The sequence below is a fragment of the Chrysemys picta genome, chromosome 3, assembly GCF_011386835.1.
Source record: "Chrysemys picta bellii isolate R12L10 chromosome 3, ASM1138683v2, whole genome shotgun sequence".
Taxonomy (NCBI): Eukaryota; Metazoa; Chordata; order Testudines; family Emydidae; genus Chrysemys; species Chrysemys picta.
This window is the reverse complement of record NC_088793.1, coordinates 92,178,513-92,205,511: the sequence shown is the minus strand read 5'-3', so window position 1 is coordinate 92,205,511 and position 26,999 is coordinate 92,178,513. Positions and strand designations below refer to the sequence as shown.

The following is a 26,999-nucleotide window of genomic DNA, read 5'->3' as shown; positions in this document are numbered from 1 at the left end:
CATATTAGAATCCAACTTCACCTTTTATTTGTTTTTAAAAGGGTGGGTGACTGGCTCCAGGGCAAGGTAGGAATGAGGTGGTCAGTAGCTAAGTACAACTGAGGTCTGATTCTGGTATACTGGTATCCTTGCTAGAAAAGTTTGGGAAACACTGATTTAGAGTGTACAGTGTGTTCAAACACTTACACATATGAGTAACCTCACACAAGTGATTGGTCTTGTAAATATTCTATATTGGTGTATAGTTGGGCTATGAAGAAAATATTTCCATTTTGCTACATTATATTTGTCACTGCAGTTATTTGTGCCAGCTGTTATCTAGTAATTAATTTAAAATATGTTGAACAAATACATAATATTGTACAAAGAAAATGGGAAAGGACACTCTTTGGTATGATGATGAGACCTATTAATCAACTTTTCCTACGTATACTTCTTGGACACATACAAGAGGCATTCACAAGTAATGTCTCAAATACTGTACACATTTTCAGAGAGTTGCCCTAATGTTGTTTTCTAAAGTTGCTCTAAAATAGGATCTGAAGCCCCAGAAACATAAAGCAGGCATTTGGGGACCAGAGGGGTTGAAAGCTTTCCTTCTATGATGGAAGGAGGCGTAGAGTTTTGTAGATTGGGACTAGAAGAAATGATTCTATGGGACTCTATTTGCCCTTTGGTAGCTTTATTGAGGACTTCCCCCTTTAAGTGTGATCAACTTGTAGAAGAGATCAGTCAGCTTATATTTGCATTCATCTCAACATTCAGCCCCCAAAGCCAGGTGTATCCATTCTGCACTGTAGCCCACATGGAAAATATGAAGGATCTTAGGGTAAATGTGAGAACATCAAAGGTGTGAGCTGGCCTAGGTGAAATCTGAAAGGAGACCTAAACTTTTATGGTCTGGTTCAAGAAGAGGTCTCTCAGGTCCATTTACAGGGTGCAAGACACACAGACAGCATGAATAGAGATTCTGAAGGCAACCACTGTGAGCTCATAAACCTTATGAAAAGCCAGATCTGCCATTTTATCAGTGGAGTCCTAGGGGGATAAAACAGAATGGAAGAATGGCTTTTTAGATGCAGATTGTGGTGGGGCGCATTTGAGTCCACCCTATGGACAGATAATATTCTGTTGGGGTAATCAAAGAGACTGGGTTCTGCTTTGCCATGCAATCTGGGTTAGTGGATCTCCTTCCAGACATGACAGCCCACTTGCTGAGGCTGGGTCTACACTACCCGCCTGAATCAGCGGGTAGAAATCGACCTCTCGGGGATCGATTAATCGCGTCCCGTTGGGACGCGACAATCGATCCCCGAATCGACGCTCTTACTCCACCAGTGGAGGTGGGAGTAAGCGCCGTCGACGGGAAGCCGCAGAGGTCGATTTTGCCACCGTCCCTACAGCGGGGTAAGTCGGCTGCGATACGTCGAATTCAGCTACGCTATTCGCGTGGCTGAATTTGCGTATCTTAAATCGACCCCCCCCTGTAGTGTAGATGTAGCCTAAGCTTCTCCCATATTTTACAGGTACTGGCTCCCTAGGACTCTGCCCTACTTTTTCCCCATTGAGACCCCCTGATCTCTGCATAAGACTTGGATGCGGAGTGAAGAATTGTCTCTTAGTTTTCCTCTGCCTAGGATTCTTGGCTGATGCGGAGTTTGGAGTCTCAGCTTTTTCCATCTTCTCCTTTCTCCTTTTTTTGTTTAAAAGGCCTAAGAGAAAAGAAGCATGGGGAATTAGAAGAACCTTGGACTTGCTGGGCAAGGAGACTGAGACTGGGATGAGAAGCCTGAATGGAGACAGGGGCAGGGACAGGTTGCCAGGGCAGAAGGGGTCAAATCTGGGGGAATTGGGCAAAAGGATCTGTGATCACTAGCACACACTCCCCTCTAATTCCTGGAATGGAACCAAAGAATACTGAATCTCACTAATCTTCTGATGTCAGCAAATATCAGTGAAACCCACTGAGAAAGTGTGTGTCTCATTCCCCTCTATGAAGTTGTCTGCTGTCCCAGAATCCACCAGTGTCTTCTGTGGCGGAATTCGTTAGGGCTCCCCTGGAACATGGAGGTGGACCTAGACCTTAAGGTGCAGGGAATGTTAACCATGCCTGGGGCATGCCTCAGTGAGGAGTAGGAGAGCGTTACCTCAGGGTTTGTCCAGGTCAACCCCTTCTACTGGGCCTCGGCATGGTAGTTTCCCAAATTGCAACATATTGGAGCTCAGGTTGGGCAGTAGGATCCCCTACTGCCAGATCCCCCACAATAGAAGCACAGCCTGTGGCAACGATGGTGCTCTTTTTCCTTAGGTGGGCACTATCCAGCTGGATGGGGTCAGGTTGTACACAGATATCGAGGGGCGCTGGCCAGCTGGTAATGCAGACCCCTTCTTTTCCTCACGTCGTTCATACAACTTATTGTTAATGCATATGACTAGGTCAATGAAGGCATCTAGTTTGGTTTGGGCATCCATACAGACTAGTTCATCCTTAACCTCCTTGTGTAGCCCCCATCAGAACTGGTAGAGGTGGACCGCTTCATTCCATTCAGTGTTGGAGACCAGATGTCAAAAGTGGGCGGCACAGGAGGAGGCCAGTCCATGCCCCTGCTGTAGTTTGCACAGGGTCGTCTCTACCCAGTGGGCACAATGGGGATTGTCAAATATTGCAGAGAATGCTTGGAGAAAGGCATCCCAGTTCAACAGCATTGGATTTGCTCGTTCGAGTAGGGTTCTACTTTTGCTTGATCAGTGGGATAGGACTGGGGGCAGAGCAGAAACAGCAGGTGGCATTGGTTAACAACCCCCCAGAATTATTGGCTGTCCCCATTAAGACATTCTGGGAGGAGTACTGAGGGGATTGGGTCCTGGCTGCAGTGCGTGCCCTTATTGCGGCATTCTCTGCTGGGCCGCCTGCTCTCGTAGCATCTGGTTGTGTGTGGCATGCTGTGCTAGTTGGACCCATAGTGCCGGGTTTTCCTCATGGAGGTGGGTGGATTGCCTTCACAGAGCTTGTTTTTCTGTTGTGAGCTGTGATAATTGGGCTCGAAGTGTAGGGAGATCCTCCTGGGAGTAGTCATCCCATTCAGGCATCTCCAGTACTCTCTGGGACAGGCTGGACAGGGAGTGGCTCACTGTCTCCATGTTCCCCCAGGGTAGGTCTTCGTCACAGGCTAGGGTGGTCCAGGAAAACTGTTAGGGTTCCAACAAGGGCATTCAGGGCCAAGGGTCAGAGCAGGTCCAAATCTGAGGCTGGGAGTAGCAGAAGAGTTCATAGTCAGGTCCAGGTCAGTGTTGATACCAAGGGTCTGAGTCCAAGTCAGGAGGCAAAGTCCAGTTGAGGTCAAGCCAGGAATTTAAGAGCAAGGAGCAGGAGTAGTTGTGGCAGCTACAGAAGATCCATGCTGTTGTCCAGACACTTCCTGAAATGCCCCTTGGGCTTATATAAGGCAGGGAGCCAACTAGGAGCCATGGAACTGCCGTCTGTCAGACCCTTGAGGTGGAACTTCCAGTGGTCTGTATCCGCAGCAGATCATAGGAAGAGCCCAGATCACTGATATTGAGAAGTACTGAAAGATAATTTCCCCCAGTACTGATTCATCTCCCAGAGCCTACGTACCCTCCTTTCACATTTTAGACGGCGACTTACTGTCTGGTACTGACGCTGTTTACACACAGACTCTTTGAGGTACCGAACAATGTTTTCAGGTTGTCCCAATACAACATTCTCTGATGCTGCCTCACAAGTCTCCCTTTCTAACATTGGTACCAATGCAAGTACAGGTCTCTTGCCAGAGCCTGGTATTGACCCAACCACTGGTACCAGCACCACTTGCCTCCTCAGGGATACAGGGGATGATGCCTCATCAGATTCGGCGGTGTCTGTAAAAGGTTCCTCTTCCTTCCAAACTCCCTCTTTCAAGGTTCATGCTGAAGGAGAAGCTCCTAGCAGGAAGCACACCTGGCTATCTTGGCAAGGACAGCCTTCAAGTCCTGTCCCCTTTCCCTTATGTCCCACCACAATGGGCTTATTGGAACCCATGAGCTCTATATGGCAATCTTTACAACAGGGTAACATCTCAAAAGAGGACTCGTCAGGAGCATCAGCCACACCTGCAGGCCCTGCTCCACAGGTACACCTCTCAGAGCAGAAGTCAGTAGAAAAGGAAGAAATGATATCCTCCTACAAGACCTCCTTCTCACCAGATGAGGGTGTCATGGCTTCCCCACCATCTTACCCTGATAAGCCTTTCAAGACTGTATTAAAAGGTTAGAGGACACATTACAAATTCCATTGGAGGACATACAGTAAGCCTAACATTCTTTGTTGGATATCCTTCATACACCTCCTTGGGGCATGATTGCCTTGCCCCTCAATAAGGCTAAGATTTAGTCATGGGTATTTTTAGTAAAAGTCATGGACAGGTCACAGGCAGTAAACAAAAATTCACGGCCCTGTGACCTGTCCATGACTTGTACTGTATACTCCTGACTAAATCTTGGGGGTCTCTAGGGGCACTGCTGGTGCTAGGGCAGGGTGCACCAGAGCACCCACTGGTGTTGGGGGGGAACTCCAGGGCACCCGCTGCTGCTCTGGGGCACCTGCTGGAGCTGGGGGGGGAAGGGTGGGGACTCAAGGGTGCTTGTTGGTAATGGGGAGTGATGCTCTGGGGCATCCACTGGTGCTCGGGGAGAGAGGGGGCCCGGTACCACTGCTCACGGGGCAGCCCAGTACCGCTGTCGCTGCTGCTCACTGCAGGAGTAAGGATCTATCAGTTCCAACTTGGTTCCGATGTGTAAACCAAAAGACAGGCATCTACTGTTATTACCTTCAACATTGAGCTCAAACTCTGTGCCCATATCCTGTAGGGATCCAACATCCACGGTGAACAAGGACGTATCGGATCTGACGGCCCCAACCACCAGTTCACCCCAGGGAGGTCTGAAGTCTACGTCTCCCTGGAGAACATTTTTGCACTTCTTTATCCTCAACCTCCTCTTCTCAAGTTCAACCTTATTTAAAGACATCATTACACTGGAGGAAGATACCACCTTGAGGACATGGGGCCACTCTCCTCTTACATCCTGAACCTGAGTACCCATTCATGCAGGCCCCAGATGAGCATTTATCCCCACATAGACTTTCCAAGTACCAGTGGTTCCTAGTGCCATGGAGTTTGCCCCAACCAGTTGACACTTTGTAGTGATGTTGCTGGGGCCCCTGGGACCCTTTCTCTAGGCACTTCTTTATCCTCAACCTCCTCTTCTCAAGTTCAACCTTATTTAAAGACATCATTACACTGGAGGAAGATACCACCTTGAGGACATGGGGCCACTCTCCTCTTACATCCTGAACCTGAGTACCCATTCATCGGTACCATTGGTTCCACCTGATGATTGAAAACCAAATTTCTCATAACATGCAGGCCCCAGATGAGCATTTATCCCCACATAGACTTTCCAAGTACCAGTGGTTCCTAGTGCCATGGAGTTTGCCCCAACCAGTTGACACTTTGTAGTGATGTTGCTGGGGCCCCTGGGACCCTTTCTCTAGGCACCCCAGATCCATGTATGGACCTTGTCTACCCTCTCCAAGCCGACACGAAATGGCTCTACTTGAAAGTGGAGCTGGATGCAACAGTTCCAGCAGCTATTTTATCGTCTTCCCCAGATGAGGCAGTTATCCCATCTTCACCATCTCCACTGATTGTCACAGGCAAAATCAGGAGTTCTTTACAAGGAGCGATGTCCGAGCTCCAGATCCAGCTCAAAGAGGTTCAAGATTTTTAGCAAAAACTCCTAGACTTATTATAATTCTCAGGTCCAATGAGGCCATGATGGAGACAGCCAGGGAGTGTGGCACAGTCCCACCCCAAAAAAGGCTGCCCGGATAGCAAGGGCCGTGCCCGTGACTCTGGTCTATAGGCCATACAGCCCCAAGACCAGAGGCAACCCTACAGACTCAGCCATGGGGCTGTAATGTGCCCCTCCCCCACCCCAAAAGGGTGAGGGGTGTACTCGCCCCGCAACACTTCCACTCATCCAGTCCCAACATATCCAAGTAATGTCAGACGATACGACTGTCTTCTATGTAAACAAATAAGAGGAACAAGATCCTTTCTCCTGTGTGTAGAGACAGTCAACTTCTGAAAATGATGTATCAGAAACCACGTAACCCTCTCAGCAGTGTACCTACTAGGTGCGAGAACTCCCTAACAGACAGAATCCGCAGACCTTTTTCCACAGACCATGAATGGGAGATTCATGATTCCATCCTAAATGAGATCTTCACACAGTTGGGAATGCTGTCTTGGACCTCTTTGTCTCACAAGCAAACGCAATTCCCCCATCCACAGCTCCAGAACAGCGCTAGGTCAAGGCGTGAAGAATGACGCCCTTCTACCCTGGACAGACCATCTCAGATGTGCCTTCTTGCCCATCCCACTAAGACCACAAGTGCTGTGAAAGATTTGTCAAGACAAGGCTCAAGTTATCCTCATTGCACCCAACTGTCCAAGATAGTTCTGGTTCTCGGACCTCTGGAGGATTTGAACCTGTCCGACTATCAACATCTGATCATTTCTGGATCTTCTGGTGCAACACAACAATGTAACTAGGCACCCCAATGCAGGATCTTTACAACTCAAGGCCTGATATTTGGATAGGGATTGAATGTAGAATGCACATGTTCACTAGTGGTCCAATCTATCCTCATTCAAAGCAGGAAGGATTCTATTAGGAGATGTTATTCAGCCAAATGGAAACATTTTTCCTCTTTGGAAATAATGTACTATTTTGACAGTCAGCTAGAATTCCCTGTTACTTTAGATTACCGACTCACCCTGAAGACATTGTGCTTCTCAATCAGTTCCCTATGGATCCACCTCATGGTAATCAGCACTCTTCATCCTCCAGGTGAGGGCCATACTACCTTTACTCATGCAGTGACAGCTAGATTCCTGAAGGGACTTGTTAGTCTGACCACTGGTGGGAAACTTCTAACACCACAATGGGATCTCAGTCTCATCCTTTCAGTTCTCAGCAGACCTCCCTTTGAAGCATTAGGCACCTGTTTTAAGTTCCCATCTCTTGATGAAGGTTGTCTTCCTAAGTGCTGTTACATCAGCCAGAAGGATGAGTGAGCTGGGAGCGCTCATGGCAGATCCATCATATACCATTTTTCAAAAAAGAGAGAATCTCTCTTTGTTTCCACCTGAAATTGATCCCTAAAGTAATTTCAGACTTTCACATGAATCAAACCATCCAGTCTTTTTTTTTTTTTTTTTTTCAAAATCTTGTGCATCTGATATGGAGAGAAGATTTCACTCCCTAGATACCCAACAGGCACTGGGATTCTACCTACAGAGAACGAAAGCAATTACAAAGACACCCCAGAGGGGGTGAGAGCCCATTCCACCAGAGCACAAGCAGCCTCTGCGGCATCTCTGTACGACGTACTCTTAATAGATACATGTAGGGTGGCTATATACAGTTCCATCTACATCTTTACAAAACATTATGCATTGGTCCATACTTTTTTACAGATACAGGTGTAGGGACGTCAATATTATGGACATCCATACCATCTGCATCCTTGCACCCATCTCCTGACTGACTACAGCTTATTAATCTCTCACATGTTGAATACATATAGGGACCATGACTTGAAGAAGAACTGGAGGTTACTTACCAGGAACTGGAGGTTCTTTGGGATGTGTGATCCTTTTCTGTATTCCACTACCAGCCCTCTGTCCCCTCAGCTGTGGATCATGACCAGGTTCACGGTAGAAGAAGGAACTGGAGAAACATCAGTCCGCACTGCCCATTATATCCTCGGTTCAGAGCATGAGGAGAACAACTGCAAATATGAAGACCAACGGATGCTGCTTACTAAAATCTCCAAGCTCAAGTGCATGGTGTGCATGCATACTCATGTGTGGAATACAAATGGAGACCCCATATTCCAAAGAACTTCCAGTCACAGGTGAGTAACCTCCATTTAAGTAACTTGAGTTCTTTGAAATCTGTGTCCCTAAGGGTGCTCCAATACCTGCCCTCCTTCCCCTCTGCGTTGGAGTGTCTCGCTGGACTTTCATAGTAGAGAAGGAACTGGAGTGGCAGCGGGTCTGCCCCTCCCTATATACCATCATACCACAGCACAAGAGTGTTTAGGGTGCAGTCATGGACCTGTGGATGCAGCTGATGAAAATCTTTGATCACAGGCGCACACACATGCTGGTGTGGAGCACCCATAGTGGGTCACATATCGAAGAACTCAAATTACTGTGCAAGGTAAATAACCTCTCCATATGGGACCATACATTTAAAGACTGTATCATAATGCTTATGTACAAGTGGGCTGGATTAAGTTTGCACAGGCTCATGAATTCTGGCACTTTCTAACTTCTGAGTGCCTAATTTTGTGACCTTATTAATGTTCTAACAAAGGTTTTTTTTATATTTATTACGATTAGTGTATAAAATATTTATATACTTCCACATAGTTACCTGGTATTGGTAAAATGAATATATCTGAACAGTGTAGTATTTCATCTTGCCTAGTGCTATATGGCTATGTAATGAAAGATCCTCTCATAATCCATATGCGTAAGGGGATAAAGTTATGGTTGTGATGGAAACCATAATTGGTTTCTGTGATTTACAGTTTCTATTTTAAGATTACATTAACATTGTTTTTTTATTATTTCCACCGAAAATCTCTTTAAACGACACGTATATGTGGGTTTCCTCCCGCTCCACCCCCACAATTTATTTTGGAAATTATTTTTTATGACTGTCAACTAGCGTGGCCTCAGCCTTGAAAAGGGGAAAATATACATTTTGTATGCATAATACGTAATGACTGATTAAATCACACTGATCTTATTTGATTGTGGATCTAAATGTGGATTACAGAGGCAATAATAAAAAAACAGTAATCATATGCTTATATATTGGTTTGTTAAATTTGATACAAGATCAAGTACACTTTAAAGAAATAGCAAGCTTGCTTCATAACACTCAGTGTTAGTATGTGTGTTATTTTATGTATAAGATCTTGTTTTGTGTATGAATAATAAGCCTTATAAGCTGAAATGTCATCTGTATTTATACTTTAAATTCGTGCTTGTTAAATTTAACAGCATTATTATGTAGTGTTAATGAATATTATGTTGTTTGTTTCCTTAGGTGCTTCAAAAACAGCTAGATGACGTCAAGGAGGAGGAGATATCATTGTTAAGCAAACACAAGGAGGTGGAAAGTGAGCTAGCAGCTGCTAGGGAACGCTTACAGCAGCAGGCCACAGATCTTGTACTTAAAGCCAGTATGTATATCCATAACTCTGTATGTAAATGAGTCTCAAATATTAATTCAGGATGATACTATTATTTTTTCTATTTTAAATTATACAGATCTAGAGCGTCTGTGAAGAGTTTTGCATTGTCCCTAAAAAGTTCTGAAAGTCTTTCTTGTTTTTTTTTTAAATTATGTTATGTGTATTGTAGTTAGATTTATATTTGCTTTACAAGCCTTCATACTATTTTCAAATATGTTTTGAAAGTAATTGACTTTTATTAAGTGGCCTAATTCTTGACAAAGGCAGTTTTTCATTAAAATGTCAGATTATTGTACCTTTTAGGAAAGTGTATACTGGATTTGTTTGACAATAAAGACCAAAAAGTCCCAAGAAGAGGCTCTTCGAGGCTAGGTACAAGCAGGGGAGGTATGTTTATACATGTCACACAGTTTCAGGGTAACTTCACCTATTTTCCCCCCCTCCCTCCACATCATGATCCACTCTAGGTGTGCCCAGTCAGATCTCAGGTGTCCAACCATCACTTGTCTCTGGTAGGGACCACTGTCCCACTCGTTTCCTTTCCAGGGGTTTTAAGGCTGCACAGCCTTATCGCCTTACTCTGCGATATCCTCAGCAAGTCAGTCTGCCTAATAGCTGGTGCCTGTGCCTTGCTTTCTCTGAGGTTTAAGAACAGAGTATTGCCAGCAATTACAAGTTACCACACAGCTCTTTCTAAGCAAGCTCATTTATTCTTAAGGTAAAAGCATCACAGGGAAAACATAATAAAAACAATTAACAGATTTAAATACACACTAAACATACGAGGAGGCACCCATCAGTCTTATAGGGCTCTAGTAGCCCAAAGTCTTTCCAACCTTTCCACAAGGTTTGGGCCCCCCCTTGGACAGAATATCCTTACTGTTTGCTGGATTAGAAAGAAGGCCTTGAGTCATTTTAAAACCAGTCTGAAAATCCCAGTTTGAGCCAGTATATACATACCTCCCTTGGGGGTGGTACCTCTCTGTTTACAACCTAAGTTATTCACCGTACTCACCCCCTACTAGTTTTGGTTCCTGGTGGAGCTATGGTGACCCTTCCCTCCTGGAGTTGCATACAATTCTTGGTCCATAGTGATACATAAACATAGTATGGTGTGGTCCACAAAGATATTGCATTGGGTTGCAATATCTATCACAATATCATTTGTGAAAATATTAATAAAATCATTGTGGAATCTTGAGAGTAGCCAGATGCAAATCCTGTCCTACAAATGGTCACAAAATCTTAGTAGTAAATGAGATCTTCTGTCTTTGGAGCTATCCAGACATAGACTTATTTGCAAGCAGATACAATTCATATTGCCCAAGGTTTTGTTCAAGAACTGGAGTAGAAATCCAATCCATATCAGATGCATTTCTGCTTGACTGGGAAATAGGTCTCCTTTATGCCTTCCCCCATTTATTCTCTCTCAAAGAGTCATAAGAAAAATAAGACAGATAAAGCAAGAATAACCTTGATTGCCATAGCACAGGTGAGACAACCAACGTTTCCAGATCTTCTTCATCTGTTCAGAGGGAACTATCGGTCTCTTCCACTAACATGGAAGATCTACTGACCCAACAGAACAGATGGATTTACCAGCTGGACCCCACTCCCTGCACTTGACAGCATGGACCATAGGATTGTGACAGACCTAGAAAAGTCCCCCTCTCTTGAATTTTCTTGTCTGGATAAATTCCAGAAAACAGTCAACTCTCAGATGCTATGATTTCAAATGGAAAAGATTTTTAATCTGGGCCAATACTAACAATATGGATTCAGAAACATCTTCTGAATACTCCGTACTTGAATACCTACTTCATTTAAAGTGATTAGAACTCTTTCTATATTATTCTTGAAAGTTCACTTAGCAGCCATTTCTGCACACCATGCATTTATTGATAATAAGACTAAATTCACACATGACACAGCCAAGAGGTTCATGAAAGAAATAGTAAACGTTTTCCTCCAATAAAGAGGTAAATCTGACTTGGGATCTTAACCTACTTACTCCACTATTTACTGGTATTTACTCCATTCATGAAACCCCCTTTGAGCCAGTGGGGTTACTTAATTCTCCTTTCAATCAAAACCGCCTTTATTACAGCAAGCACATCTGCTAGAATTTATAAGCAAGTTACAGATCCTCATGCTGACCCACCATTCACTGTCTTTCACAGGGGAAAAAGTCCTCCATCTGCATCCTAAATTCCCTCCCAAAGTCATAATAGACTTTAACCTAACTCAGATCAATAACTTAGCAGTATTCTTTTCTAGACCTCATTCTCTTTCAGATGAGGTAAAGCTTCATGCCTTAACTGCCAAGAAGTCACTAAAAGGTTTTATTTCATTTGGGGATACTACTAATAAAGGAAACATAATTACAACATTTGTCTAAATGGGTTAGGCTTTGTACAGAGAAAAGCTGTTTTGTATAGTAGAAAGCTACAAACAAAGCTCTGCCCCTCTTCCCAGGGAAAATATGGTTTCCATGGCATGCATCAAGCTTATCCCGATTTTAGAAACATGAAGAGCTAAAACCTGGAGCTCTAGTCACACTTTCACAAAGCATTACTCACTAGATCTAGCATCCCGGTCAGATGTTCAGTTTGGTAATACAGTACTACAATTATTATTCAATTAGGACTCTGCATCTCAACTTACAGATATTGTGGTACTTCTTTTCTAACTATCCCATGAGTGGGAATGTGCTGAGGCCATTTGAAAAATAAATGAAGATTATTCACCAGTAACCAGAATTATTTGAGATGGACTCTGCACATACACACTTTCCTCCTCCTCATTTTTTTCTTTGGAGTGCTAATTTAAACTTTGAACCTTGAAGAGGCGGTGGAAGGAACCAAGGTGACCAGATCCTCATGCCCCCTTTTTATACCCTTGCCCTCCAAACGTTCAGGAACAGTGAGGGAGGGGGCATGAGAGCACTGCTGCAAGAAGGTTCCACTGTCAGAGCTGCATTACTGGACATCACTTGGGTGGGCATGTGCAGAGTCCATTTGTAAGAGTTCGGGTTACAGGTGAATAATCTTCATGTCTGAGATTTTAAATGGTTGTTTTCTTTTTGTAGGTCACATTGGAATTCTTCAAGCTACACAGATGACACAGGAAGTTACAATAAGAGATTTAGAATCAGAAAAATCTAGATTAAAAGAGAAACTATCTCAGCTGGAAGAGGAAAGAAATCTATTGCAGAGCAAAACACAAAGTCTGGATGAAAGACAAAGGCAGCAGATTCTGGCACTGGAAAAGGTAAAAACAAAACAAAACACCACACCACAATTCTTTCTATTTTAGAACAACAAAATAGAAGCCTTAGAATTCTAACTGGAAATATTAATGAATTCTGAAATATCTTAACTCTTTTAAAAGACTGGAGTGTCTGACTGTATGGAGCAGTGATAGCACATTATACTGCCCTGTGAGACACGTATGGTACTGCAAACTTTTCAAGTTACTAATGTAGATCGTGTGCATTGGAGAGTTGAAGGTGGTAGTTTCAGCTGAGATGAAGACAGAGAGGCGGCAGGCGCAATGTTATCCAAACTGATTTCTGGCATCTGTTGTGCTTGATTCTTGAAGCAGATTGCCAATAATCTTCCTAAGTGTCTCATCTCCCAGAGTGCCCCCGTAAGGTGGGAAAGGGGCTGAGTTCAAGGAAAAATTGAAAATCAGTAAGCCTTGAGAATGTACATGCAGGTACCCAATATGCCCATGACAGGGCAAATATAGCAAACTAAAACTTGAGCTATTGTATAATGATTCTTTAATTGTTTCTTCCTGTTCCCACCAGTTAAGATCATGATGATGAGATAGATTACATATAAAGTAATGGAGTCCAGAAAAACGTACTGGTTTAAACGATGTTATGTTGTTTGAACAACCTTCCTTTTGACTTTTGTCTTGAGAGGGCATCATAATAAGGAATTTCCTCCTTGCCTCACTACACACCAGCACTAGTTCAAAACTAAAATAAGAAAGAAAAAGAACTGATACCCAAAACCATGTTTGCAGCTCAGAGAATAATGAATTGGAAATTGCCTCTAGATCTGAAATTTTTTTACATGATAAAATAGAGAAAAAAAAGAGACAATAGATTTTAACTTCTTATACTTAGTCTATAATTGAAACATCTTTCTAAGTATAGTTTAAAGATCTGGTTTAAGGGTATTTATTCTATGCTACATGTATATAAAGTATAATTGTTTTTGAGTATTTGTGTAAAACTTCTCTAGTTTTTCCTTTTTTTCTTTTTCTCCTTACTGAAATAGACAAACACTTAAGAATAGGTAATTTGGAATTTTTTGTTGTCTGGCTTTTACAGAAGGTAAATGAAGCAAGGGAAACACAACGAGAGTATTATGAGAAAGAGCTGATAAAGCTGCAAACCAGATTGGAAGGGGAGGCTGCACTGTTAAATGAGGCTCATTCTAAGACCTTGGAAGAATTGGCATGGAAACATCACACTGCGATTGAGGCTGCACACAGCAATGCTACCAAGGAAAAGAAAAAGCTGCAACTGGTAAGTTAGGAAGAAAACAAACCATGTTCCAAATAAGAAAGGGTGTTGAGCCAAACTATGAGAAAATGGTACATGCATATGGATAGCATGTATTAATGTCCTTATTTCATTCTTTTATCCCTTATTCTCCTAAGAGGGCTTGACTCTGGTACATTTGTATTTGTAAAGAATAACAAAGAGCATTAGAGTGCTCTGGGATCCTTTTATATACAACCACTGCAATTCCTAAATGAAATATGGACAAGTTGAGGGTGATATAGCAGTCCTAGTTGTGTTAGCTAACTTGCTTGTTGATTTTAAATACATGTATACAACAAAGCCATAGTTGCACCTTTATGGTTAGGAAAATAGTATATTAAAGATTCCTCTTCAAACTTTTGTGGAAAAGTGAACACGTACTTTTGACAAGGTGCAGGAGCACTATGTGTTGCCCATTGAACACATAGTTAATTTCAGGATAGCTTCCCCCTGACTTGCACAAGTGCTTGGGGAAAGAACTATGGGCCTAATCCATAAATCAGTGAAGTCACTGAGAGTCTTTCCATAGCCTCAGTGAGATGTAGATCTAGCTGTTTAGCAGTGGCTGCATGCCACACAGTGGAAGGAAAATGCCTTTTGATAGAACTCCAGATCTAGAGTTGTAGGACTGGGTTGAACTTCAAGCTAAACAGTTTTTGCTGCTGCATTATTGCTTCGTTAAAATATATTTCTTTGTTATGAACACTAATACTTAAGGAGAATAATTTCTGACTGAAACTGTTTTCCTTTTTTATTGAGAATTTCGAATATTTTTCAATGCCTACCTGTTCTGTATTGTCTATGGATTTGGCCAATTAAAATATTTGTAGGCCTTATAGGTGGATTATTTTTGTAGATTTTCTCAACTGTGCTTTGCTCCCATCTGCTTTCAGTGTTGGTTTTTTTGTACTTGTTTTGTTTGTTTGTTTGTTGGTCTCATACATTATTTTAGTTTTGATTTTGGAAGGTGTGCAGAATATATGGGGGTTCTTAAAATATTTTCACCAAGTCATTATATTGGCATAGAAAAGACCTTTGTTTGTTAGCATGCATTTGTTGACATGGGGAAGGTGGATTTGACTCCCTGGGAATAGAGAAATGAGAGAAATGTTAATGAGCTATGGAGCCTTTAAGCTGTAGGTCAGCAATGGGAATCCAACAAAGATAGGTTGTTGCTGAAAGTTGTAGACATCTAATGGTTGTTTAAGTAGCCTTTGCGAAATGAGAGAGACAGGGTAGCTGAGGAAATATCTTTTATTGGGCCAGCTTGTTGGTGGAAGGTACAAGCTTTCAAGCTTCATGGAGCTCTTCTTCTGGTCTGGGGAAGGTAACCACGGTGTCTAAGCAAAATATAAGTTAGGATAGATTGTTAAGCATAAGGAGTTGACGCATGCTGTAGGAGACCATTTAAAATGAAGTGGGCAACTAGGGGTTAAAACTGTCATAATGAGTCATAAAAATAGTGTCTCTGAGTCCATAGTTTTTAGTGTCTAGCAGAGTTATGAATTTAAGTTCCCACTCTTGCCTTTTGAAGGTGTTGAACAGGTTTCCTTTGAAGATGAGGAAGGAGAGGTCAGATATGGAGTGATTGCTTTGCTTTGTGAAAAGTGTACACCCATGGGTGATAGGGTGTTTTTGTCTTTTATTGTTTTCTGTGTGAATTCTTTCGAGAGCATGGTGATTGCCTGGTTTCACCCACACAGTTACTGTTGGGGCATTGATTCAACAGAGACACTGGTTTCATGGCTCATTACAACAATTTGTTACAGACCCTGCCGCCTGCAAACCCTTAATTGCCCACTTCATTTTAAGTAGTCTCCTATAGCATGTGTAAACTCCTTATACTTCCCAGTCTGACCCAACTTATATTTAGCTTAGACACTCTGATTACCTTCCCCACACCTGAAGAACTCTATGAAGCTTGAAAGCTTGTACTTTTCATCAACAGAAGTTGGTCCATTCCTCACTTACCACATATCACAAATATCAACCTTCATTGTGGGCTGACTTATTTGGGAACCTCGGCAGAGGATAGGGACTGAGTCAGAATAGAGACTGAACTACTCCCTAGTAAATATTACCTGTCTCAAGTCTAACATGAGACAGGAAGTCCCTGCTGATGGCTTTGCAAAGATATACTGTGCTGTTGGACTCCAACAGTTGGAGGGATAGGGGAAGGAAGACCCTGAGTATACTTTTGTGGAGAAAATAGGAAGATAGTGTAAGGAAGTAAAAGACAAGAAGATGAGGAAAAAGGAGTGACAGTAGGGTGAGGGGTGGTATATGTATTGAAAGGTTTATTTTTTAACATACTAAAAGATACACGTATATGTATCTTTTAGTATGTTATAGGCAGAGCTCATAGCACCTATATTTTATATCACCTGGCATCGTTTTCAGTTGCTAATAACTTTGCCAAACTTCAGTCATTAAAGGTGAAATTTTCCATGCTGGGTGTCTACCTAAGGCTGATTTTTTTTTTTTTAAAGTATCAGGGGGAAAAAAAATCAACCAATTCTGAGAATCAGATTGGGAAAAATGTATTGTTGCCCATATTAAAAAAAGAGGAAAAAAAGTTAAAACGGTTTTCTTGAAAAGCTCTAGCATCTTCATGCTTAGGGAAGAAGGGCTGGAAAATTATCAGAGATGTTGCCCTAGTATCAGGGATGTGCCTTTTGTTATTCCAATGAAAAGATGTCAAATTTGGACAAGTTATCATTTATATAAGCCTTTGAAAAATCACAATTGGCACATGTTCAGTAGAGATTGGCTAGGATTTTGCCGCTAAATTCTTCAGATACCATCTGCACAGAGCATGCTCCATCCCAGGGATGCTGGACTCTCTTTGCAATGGCTGCTGCTAGCTTCTGTGACCAATGTGGTGCTGGGCATCAGAACAGAGAGCAAAAAGACAGTCTCCCCGGTGCTCTCAATACCACTCTCCCTCACCCCCTGCCTCCCAAGCAGCACAAATTCCAGCACAAACATATATGGCTTAGGTTTATGAAACAGTGATGTAAGTCACAGATTGGCAGATGCAGAAAGGCACACATGCAATTTATTATTTATTATTATTATTTCATTTTCTAATATTTGTGTTACTGTACAAGCTGGGGCCTCTGATTAAAATCAGGGCCTTCTCAGGCTAAATGCTGTATAAACATGGATATAGTTGGAGTACCTCCCCCTCAAAAAGTGCACTCTAATAATGTAAGCAAAGTATGAGGGGGAGGGGTGAAACATAGACCATCAAATATATACATTTTCATTACATGAATACAATTTTAGATGTGTAGGTGTATTTGCTGGTTTTTTAGTTTTATAATGACATAAAAATTATTGACTTTCCCCAACTTCAGCTCAGCTGCCTATCTGACCCCTCTGCATAGCCATTAAGGTTTTACTGCTTCCTTTTATGCATGTTATATAGAAATTAAATACTATGTTATCAAATTTAAAACTCATGTTTGATACAACTTAAGGTCCCTGCGTTGGTAGAGCCCACGTATATGCAAGATTGAGAGTCTACATTTTTGAATGCTTTGGGCTAATTACAAAAGGAGATTTTACATACTATTATTTTTATCTTATCAACAAGGGATGTGGACTAGAAAGTACACAAAAAAGCCATGATCTCCATAATAACGGGCAAAACTTACCCCTATTATAATTCCTTAGAGAGAAGAGTTCTTTCTAGGAGTTAAAAGCTGTAATGACTACTAAGAATGGATGTAATTTTTCTGTTTTGTTGTTCTGTTTTCTTAAGGAGTTGGAGCAGCAATTTGAAAAGGAGAAACTACATCTGGAAGGGGATAAGAATCAGCTTAGACAGCAGTTGGAAAATATGAGGGAAGAACTGACAACAAAGCTGACTTCGGCCAATCAGGAGGCAAGAATTTTCTTAGTCAAATCAGCTCACTGTCATATGCATTAGCCCACATTTAATCAGTAACGATAGCTTATTCAACTGATTTTATGAATCGGATATTAGACTGGTCCCAAGCTGTGGGGCCTTTTTTTAGCTCAGTGTCTATTTAACGTGAGTATTCCCAAAATATAATTCACTTGACCACTGTCAAAGTATGATTTTTTTTCTTTTACAGTATATTTTCCTACAAATTAGTGTAGCGAAAGGAAAGAAAACTATGATGTAAACAGCTCCATTTATCTCTAATCTGCTCATGTGCAAATCAAGTACAGTACTTACTAAATTTCCATGCACAAAATACTTCAAGAGGTAATTAAAGAGAAAAGAACAATCTTTTTGGTAACCCAAATTTCTTTATAATTTGTTTACTGTAAACTGTGGCTAATTTCACAACATGCAGATCCTTTTTAACGTTTCCTGGAAAAGAAGAATTTAACTCTTATTTCCAATAATAAAATTATCCATTATGATACAATATATAGTAATGTATTCCAGGCTACCTTAATATAATTTTAGTTTGTATTTAAAATGTGACAAATTGGTGGTTTCAGTCAATTTCTTAGTGAGTTAAGTGTCTGGCTTTATATCCAACCAAGGCTTGGCAGAGAAACTCCCAGAGATGGTTCTTTCAGGTCAGACATATTACATTGTTGCATCAGTATATGGAATTTTTTGCCCTGTGTCAGCAAAATACTTAAGTACATTCTTAAGTCCCATTGACCTCACTGTTCAATGGGATTTATGTGCTTTGCTGAATAGGGATGGACTTATGTATGTGCGCAAAGGCTTTGCTGAATTAGAACTTTGCACCGTTATTTCTCATGTTCTATCAATTCTATGGATCAGAGAAGATGTCTCTCTAATTCTGACAGTCTGCAACATCAAAAAACACTAAATTTGCTGTTTAAAAAAAAACAGAACTGATTACTTTTTTATGACAGTACAGGATGCAGAATTATAAACTTGTATATTAAACATGTATATTTAGCTATATCTTTCTCCATACATCTGGTACATATTCAGCCCCTTTTGAATCCCCCATCTTCAAAGCTCATCAATACTGCTGTTTAATCAGTGATAAATGTCACTATTGAACAGTGCTTGTCATTGCTGGATACGCCTGAACTCTGGCATTACTGAACAGTTATGGGAATGAGTATCTTGGCCAGTAGTTCAAGCCTTTTGAGATTGGGAATGGAAGCTTGATCTCTCTCTTGCCAGTTTGAAGGAGTACCAGAATGCCACTGACCTGGCTGCTTTAATTTTTTTCTCAGTATAAAAATAATTTTCAAGTTGCTAACATAATCACTTGTGGTATTTGTTTATTGTGCCACTTCAGTAGAAAGCCTCCTTATCTCCCTTTTGTGCTCCTAGGGGAGCACTTTCATGCTATCATTCCAATTTAGTTTTCTTGTTCCTGTTTTTAAGCTTGGAAAATAGCTCAGTAACATAAGCTAAAACCTTCTATATTAAATTTAATTCTTACATTTTTTGCTAATGTGCTCATATCCCAAGGTCAACTAAGTAGAGCTGAAGGAGCTGAACATTTTATTTAGGGAGAATTCACCTTCATTATCCAGCTGCTACCAAACAGGGAATATAACATTTCAAAACAGATTATCATTCTTTATTTAGAAAACACAAGTCCAATCCACTAGAGTAGCTAGTTTACTTTACTTTATTCTAGGTTTTCCTTTCTTGTCTTGACTTAGTAAGTACAAGAGACTGGTGCTCTGCTTACAACAATAATTTACTTCTAGACTTTCATAGGCAAAACTGGGAAAGGGTTTTTAAGAGGTACAATACTGTATTTATTTTCTGTAATTAGTACAACACTGAATATTCACTGATGCAGAAGAAACTTTCTTGTGAAATGCCAGTTACATCCTTTTATTTTGTCTCTAACATTCCTGTTAATATGTTTACGTTTTTTAATAATATTTTGTCTCTTTACCTAAAAGGAAGTATATATTTATTACCCTTTCTCTTCATAATGCCATCTGTCTGTTAGTCATGGCCAAAGATAGCAACTCACTCATGACCCTAGAATGTTCATAAAGACGGGCAATGTGGGTGAAGCAATGTCTTCTTTTGGACCAATTTCTGTTGGTGAAAGAGACAAGCTTTCAAACTTACAGAGAGATCTTCTTCAGGTCTGGGCTCTGTGCAAGAAGAGCTCTGTGTAAAATCATAAGCTTGTCTCTTTCACCCACTGAAGTTGATCCAATAAAAGATATTACCTCACCTACTTTGTCGCTTTATTGTCCTGAGACCAATATGGCTACAACACTGCAAACATAGAGATCACACGCAGTTCCAGGTTATTGAAGTGTTACAGTTTCATCATATATCTGTGTGCTACAGAGTGTGAAAACTCGTTGATAAAGAAGTGTTGAAATGTGAAGGTGGTAAGCAGCAACGTATATATTTACAGCAGGAACAACCGGCGTACCAGATTAGAAATTGGTGTAGAATCAAGTAATGCAGTACCTTGAAAAAGCTTATTATAAGAGAGCTCCATAATTTCAAAACACCATCATTTGTAACACACAATTCATTGATAAGCAATTATCTTTTGATAGCTTTGAATAATTTAGGACCTACTTGGAGGAAAAAAGAGATCATCATGTGACTACATTTGTATCTAGTATTGTAGAGGTGCCAAATAATTAACTTTTGTGTCACCATTTCAGTTATAAACCAGTATTGTCAGGGGTTTCCGAGAAAGTAGTAAAAAGTTGTTTCAAACTGAACTTTACAAACCAGGTATGCAATATATCAGAAGCCAGTGTATCATTATACAGTACTTTAAATTTTTTGTATTTAATGTTTCCTGCGGAATAGTTGAGAAACAGAGTTGGTCTTACTGTTTTTGAGCAGCGCTGCAAAATAGTAGTGTGCCATTCATCCCTCTGCAAAATATAAACAATTTATTTCCTCCATGGTAACACTATTATACCCAAGCAGAACTATGGATTTTGGGTAGAGTTAGGGAAATATTTATTTGAAATACACTCTGAACTTAGCTGACTCTTTTTGTGTGTCTGTGTGTAGAAGTGGAGCCCTGCTGATTGTTCCTTCAGCATTAGCTACTGTCTTATTTCAGTTCATATTGGTTTAGTGTTTCAAGGATATCTTTGCAATGAAAATGGAAACTTTTTTTTTTTAATTAAAGTTGAGATTCACATGTATCCCCAAATCAGAGGGCCCATTGTCACAGGCTTTGTGAGGTTGAAACACTAGTGCTCTACAGAAAATCAGAAATATTTTGCATCTATCAATTAGATAATTTGTTAAAATAGGAGAGAAATAAAAGAAGAAATATACTTGTTTTTGGATGTTTTCAGAAATTGCTTGCTGTTTTCTAACATGATCTTTGCCATTTTTAGCAGCTAGTCACAACTGATCCTCTTTGTATCTTTTATTTCATAATGTTTATAAAGAGACCAAATTATTGACAATTAAAAATAAGCTACGGTGTATAAAAAGTAATATATGTTAGAAAAGGAGAGAGAGAATGCGAGAAGAGAAACAGCTCTTTTGGTTTTGCCTCTTGCATAATAAAGTATATGTGCATTTTTGTTTTAATGTTTTATTTCTTTAGCTTCAGCTCCATCAGTATTAACTGAAGAGATTTCTCCATTGCTTCTGACTGACAGGTAGCTTTACCAATGAAAATAAGGCCTTCTGGTACCTCCTGTTTCTGCTCTTTACTCATCTCAGCACTTGTCTTTCTCTTTCTGCTTTTTTTTTTTTTTTTGGACTGCCTCAAATAGAGTAGCACTTAAGTTCTTTAATTTTTTATTCATCTTCCTTGTTTCTCAATTTAATTTTCTTAGCTGCATCTCTAAGGGATGACTGAAATAAAGAAGATAATGGGCAAGAAAGCAAGTAAGCAGAAAAACCATAGCCTTATAGTTTGAGCTTATCCTTGGCCACCTTGGAAACACTTTTTACTTCCTGCCTCAAGGCCCTGTGTAGCCCTCAAGGATCTGGGCAGATAACCGATTCCTTACCCAGAATCTGAGGCAAAGTGAATATTATGACAAGGAGGCCCCAGCGAAGAAGCTGATGATACTTTTTTTTAACCAATGGTCCAGGGCAGACTAATGCAGTTTTCCTGTTATATTAGGCTTTTAAAAGAAGTCCTGTCCCACCAAGAGGGATAACAGTTATAGTGTTCTTCAACTATAGATCTCAAAGTGTTGTACAAAGGTGAATATGTATTTTATATTTGGAGAAACTAAGGCACAGAGAGGTGAAGTTACTTACTGTGTGACACTGAATAAGTCAGTGCACCTTTCTGTGCCTCAGTCTCTCCATCTGTAAACTAGGGGTAATGATACATCTGTGTAATTGGTTTACCAGCTTTGATAGTAGTGCTGCTCTAGACTCTCGGTCGTTGCCTGTCAGTGCCTGTAGAGTTGGTTCCAGAAGATACCTGTAGTTGGAAACATAAGGGACAGAAAGTAGTTTTTCATCAGCGACATCTTAATCAGGGATCCCTGAATGTTTGCTTTTTTCTGAAAGGGCTAAGAGATCATTTTCACAACTATAAATATTGACTGGACTCAAGAGCAAGAGCACTAAACTGTTTCCATAGTGCTAATATAGTTCCTGAGTTTGTGCTTTGTTGCTTGAATTGCAACCAGAGGGCAGTGTTGAAACTACAGTAAGCAAAGTTTAATTATTCAGATTGAAATTTCTCTAGGATACCAAGGTTAATGCTGTGCCTCTTGCAAAAATTGCTTTGGGATTTTGTAAGGACAACTGATATTCAGGGCTTCAGTTTTACATTATTTTCAAAAGATGACAGGCACTTTCAGTAACATCTTTATCACCATGTTTGATCATTGGTTTGTTATTGCCTCGGAGGAAAAATTGCCTCAGAATGAATCAAAAGTGCCATCTCCTGTGACATCTAGGTTTCCTTGGAGATTTCTATCCAGTTGCGAATTAGACAAAACTCTGTTTAGCTAATACATCATCACTCATCATTCTGTTTTTGATTAACACTTTTTTTCCAGCTAACTAATTCAATAGTGTTTTTATTATTCCTGAGACAAGGTGGGTGAGGAAATATCTTTTACTGGACCAATTTCTGTTGGTGAGAGAGACAAGCTTTTGAGCCACACAGAGCACTTGTACAGGTATGAGAAAGAAACTTCCACCTTTCATTTTGCTGTGACACTGGGACAGATTGTTTAGCATAAGTAGTTAGTATGTGTTGTAATCAACCATTCAAGGTAGAGTGGCCTATTAACACCTCTGCAGTCATAGGACAAAAAGAGGGGGTTAATTGGTTATAGATTGTTGTAATAAGCCATAAATACAGTGTTTATGTTCAGTCCATGATTTTTTAGTATCTAGCAGAGTAATGAATATAAGCCCCCACGCTCATCTTTTGAAAGAATTGTGCAGGATTCCTTTGAGGATGCGGACTGATAGGTCGCTTTGTGAAAAGTGTTCACCCATAGGTGAATAGGGTGTTTTTGTCTTTTATCGTTTTCCTGTGTGAGTTCATTTGAGATCATAGTGATTGTCTGGTTTCACTCACGTAGTTGTTGGGGCATTTAGTGCACTGGATGAGGTATACCACAGGTTGTAATAGGCATATGTAGGATCTATGGATCTTGGAAGGTGTGTTTGGGGTGGGGGATTGTTGATTGACATGGCTGCAACTACACATCATTATTCCTGGCATTCTTGGACTTGGCTGGCTTTTAGTTTTTCCTCTGTTTCAATTTATAATACATATTTAATAAAAATAATAACTAAGGAAACAAAGAGACAAAGAAGCAAAGAAAGACCCAGAACAGGAGGAGCTGAGGTGCCTTCTTTTCATTGGTACTGCTGCCTGTGTATCGACATTTATGAGAAAAATCTAGATAGGATATGGAAGTCCAGAAAACAAATTACTAATAACTGATCATCTTTTCCTCTTTAATGTTGAGGAAAAATACCAATAACTGTTGGTAATATTAGTAATTAAAACATGTAAATATATATCTTAATTCTGTGCCCCAAATATTGAAACCAAGTTTACTTATATTTGTAAAATAAATATTTGTGGACTACTATGTCACATTGCTCAGGGTTAACGATTGCATACAATAACTCTTCACTTAACATAGTTATGTTCCTGAAAAATGCTACTTTAAGCGAAACGATGTTAAGCGAATCCAATTTCCCCATAAGAATTAATGTAAATGAGTGGGTTAGGTTCCAGGGAATTTTTTTTCACCAGACAAAAGACACATACACATACACATACACACACACAGAGTATACGTTTTAAACAACCAATTTAATACTGGTACACAGTGATGATTATTGGGAAGCTTGGTTGAGGTGGAGGAGTCAGAGGGCGGGATATTTCCCTTACTGCTAAATGATGAACTAGCAATTGGCTGAGCCCTCAAGGGTTAACTCTCTCACTCTGCAAGGCAGCAAGAATGGAGGGAGATATGCACATTTCCCTTAAGTACACTGCCTTGTTAATTAGATCAGCTTGCTGAGACCGCAGCTACTGCAAGCTCCCTCGATCCTGAGCCCTGCTCTATGGAAGATGGGGTAAGCGGGGTGGGAGGGGGACATCCTGACATTAGCCCCCCTCTCCCTTCCCTCCCCCCGGCATAGCAAGTAGGAGTCTTGGGGAGCAGCTCCAAGGCAGAGGGCAGGAGCAGCACTTGGCAGTGGGGGGAGGGACACAGCTGAACTCCAGGCAGCTGCTGCACAGGGAACTTAGGGGAGCAGGGAGCTGATAGGTGATACTGATAGGGGGCTGCCGGACCACCCTGGTTCCAAGCCCCCACCAGCTAGCTGCAAGGGGTTGCTCTTCCTGCAAGCAGTAGAGAAAGCAGGCAGCTGCCAAACGACGTTAGAAGGGAGCATTACACAACTTTAAACGAGCATGTTCCCTAATTGATCAGCAACATAACAACGAAACAATGTTAACCAGGACGACTTTTGTCAAGGTTCCTTCCCCACTCTGAACTCTAGAGTACAGATGTGGCGGATCTGCATGAGAACCTCTAAACTGAATTACCAGCTTAGATCTGGTTTTGCTGCCACCACTCCCAAGTGCTAACTCCCTTCCCTGGGTAGCCTTGAGAGACTTCTTCACTCACCAATTCCTGGTGAGTCCAGATCCAATCCCCTTGGAAAAGGAAAAATCAATCAGGTTCTTAAAAAGAAGGCTTTTAATTAAAGAAAGAAAGGTAAAAATCATCTCTGTAAAATCAAGATGGAAAATAACTTTACAGGGTAATTAGATTCAAAGAGCCCAGAGGAACCCCCTCTAGCCTTAGGTTCAAAGTTAAAGCAAACAGAGGTAAACCCTCTAGCAAAAGGTACATTTACAAGTTGAGAAAACAAAGATAAACCTAACACACCTTGCCTGGCTGTTACTTACAGGTCTGAAATATGACAGACTTGTTCAGAAGATTTGGAGAGCATGGATTGATGTCTGGTCCCTCTTAGTTCCAAGAGCGAACACCCCCAAAACAAAGAGCACAAACAAAAGCCTTCCCCACACCAAGATTTGAAAGTATCTTGTCCCCTTATTGGTCCTTTGGGTCAGGTGTCAGCCAGGTTACCTGAGCTTCTTAACCATTTACAGGTAAAAGGATTTTGGAGTCTCTGGCCAGGAGGGATTTTATAATACTGTACACAGGAGAGCTGTTACCCTTCCCTTTATAGTTATGACAACTTTAAGTGAGGAGTTACTGTACTTTGTACTGTATACTTGAAATGGAGGAATTCTTAAGGTCACCATTAGATCCTTTTCTCTTTAATTTCTTGACTTCTAACAATTTGAAGTTTATTCAAATGAAGAATTTAATGTAACATTCTTGTAGTGTGTTAGAGGGTTTTTTGTATTAAAATGTGTCCTAATTAATGGTTAAAATACATCAAGTAAGGGTGTGGAATTCCCTGTGTCTGTTGCGTGGTCAGGGGCTTTTCTGAGCGGTTCACTTAGTCTTCCATCACTTTTATTCCTTTAGCTGCTCTTTTTGCTGTAGCGTAAGTTCCTCTTGGTGATTCTTCTGTTCCCCAACCTTCCACTCAGCTTCTGCTCAGACCCTGGGGCCAGAATCAAGTTTCACCCTTTCCCTCTGTCTTTGCTAGCCTTTTGACAGGGGATGAAAGTCCCATTGGCATTTCACCTGTTCCCTGCTGCCCCCGCTCATGATTGTTGCTGCTTCTACGGGGGCTCTCCTAAGTACTTCACCTGCTAATCCTTTCCTCCCGCCCTCCTTGTTGCACCTACCACTGGGGCCAACATGTCCCGTGCTGTTCTCTCACTCTGCTGTCTAAAGCTGCCAGGTCCCAGGGATCCCCTTGGTGTCATGTTTTCAATTCAGTCTTTTTTGCCTTAACTTCCTTTATACAACAGCATTGAACTATGACACCGTGCTAACAAAAAGTGAGACCAGGCTCAAGAGGAGTAGAAGACCTGCTATGCTTTCATAGTGAGAAGGAGGACTGGGAGACTAGCAACAGTCAAATGGGGGAGGAGAGGGAAGGAATGAGCTAGCACCCAGAGAACAAGACCATATTTGGTCAAAATGAGAGTTGGGGACAGGCAGAACCTGATTGCAGGTGCAAAGTGGCCCAGGCAATACCAACGCCCAATCCATTTTTCATGTGTTCTTACCTCAATTCTTTGCTACGTATCCCTAGTTCAGTCCCTAAATTCCACACCCCATTTCAGAGCACCGCTACTTCTTCCACTCTTAACTGCTTGTTTGGGTGCCACCCTGGCAGTCTGCCCCCCAAAACACACTAATATGAGCCTCTCCTATTTGTATTCTGTAAAATTCCTCACAAAATGTTTCAAAGTGCACCTTTTCCTTTAAAGGTGTTCAGTTAATCATACAAATATTGTAAATTTAAATACGTAGGAGGAATTCTGCCTGTCATTACATGAAAATAGTCATATTAAAGAGAAAATAGGTTGCACACAAAAAAATCTGATTTACAAGGAAGAGAATAGTATTCACTAAAGTAAAACCCTTAGGCTATGTATACATAGGGATCAAAAATCCGTGACTCGCCCTGGCTTGTGGGGCTCTGACTCCAGGGTTGAAAAATTGCTGTGTAGATGCTCAGGCCCACGCTGAAGCCTGAGCTCCGAGACCCTGCAAGGGAGGAGGATCCTGGATCCTGATCCCCAG

General features: G+C 41.1%; 1 protein-coding gene across 27 annotated transcripts in view; it reads left to right on the top strand.

Annotated features, from left to right (window-relative positions):
• Positions 1-26,999, top strand: part of FAM184A (family with sequence similarity 184 member A) — a 161,102-nt gene that overhangs the window by 55,970 nt on the left and 78,133 nt on the right. For all 27 annotated transcript variants that reach the window (XR_010599606.1, XR_010599612.1, XR_010599610.1 and 24 more), the window contains 4 exons: positions 9,187-9,322; positions 12,423-12,604; positions 13,677-13,874; positions 17,659-17,781. Coding sequence is in view for 18 of the 27 variants with exons in the window: in XM_065588421.1 (XP_065444493.1) it covers positions 9,187-9,322; positions 12,423-12,604; positions 13,677-13,874; positions 17,659-17,781 (639 nt within the window). In the remaining 9 variants the exon portion in view is untranslated. The remainder of the gene's footprint in view (positions 1-9,186; positions 9,323-12,422; positions 12,605-13,676; positions 13,875-17,658; positions 17,782-26,999) is intronic.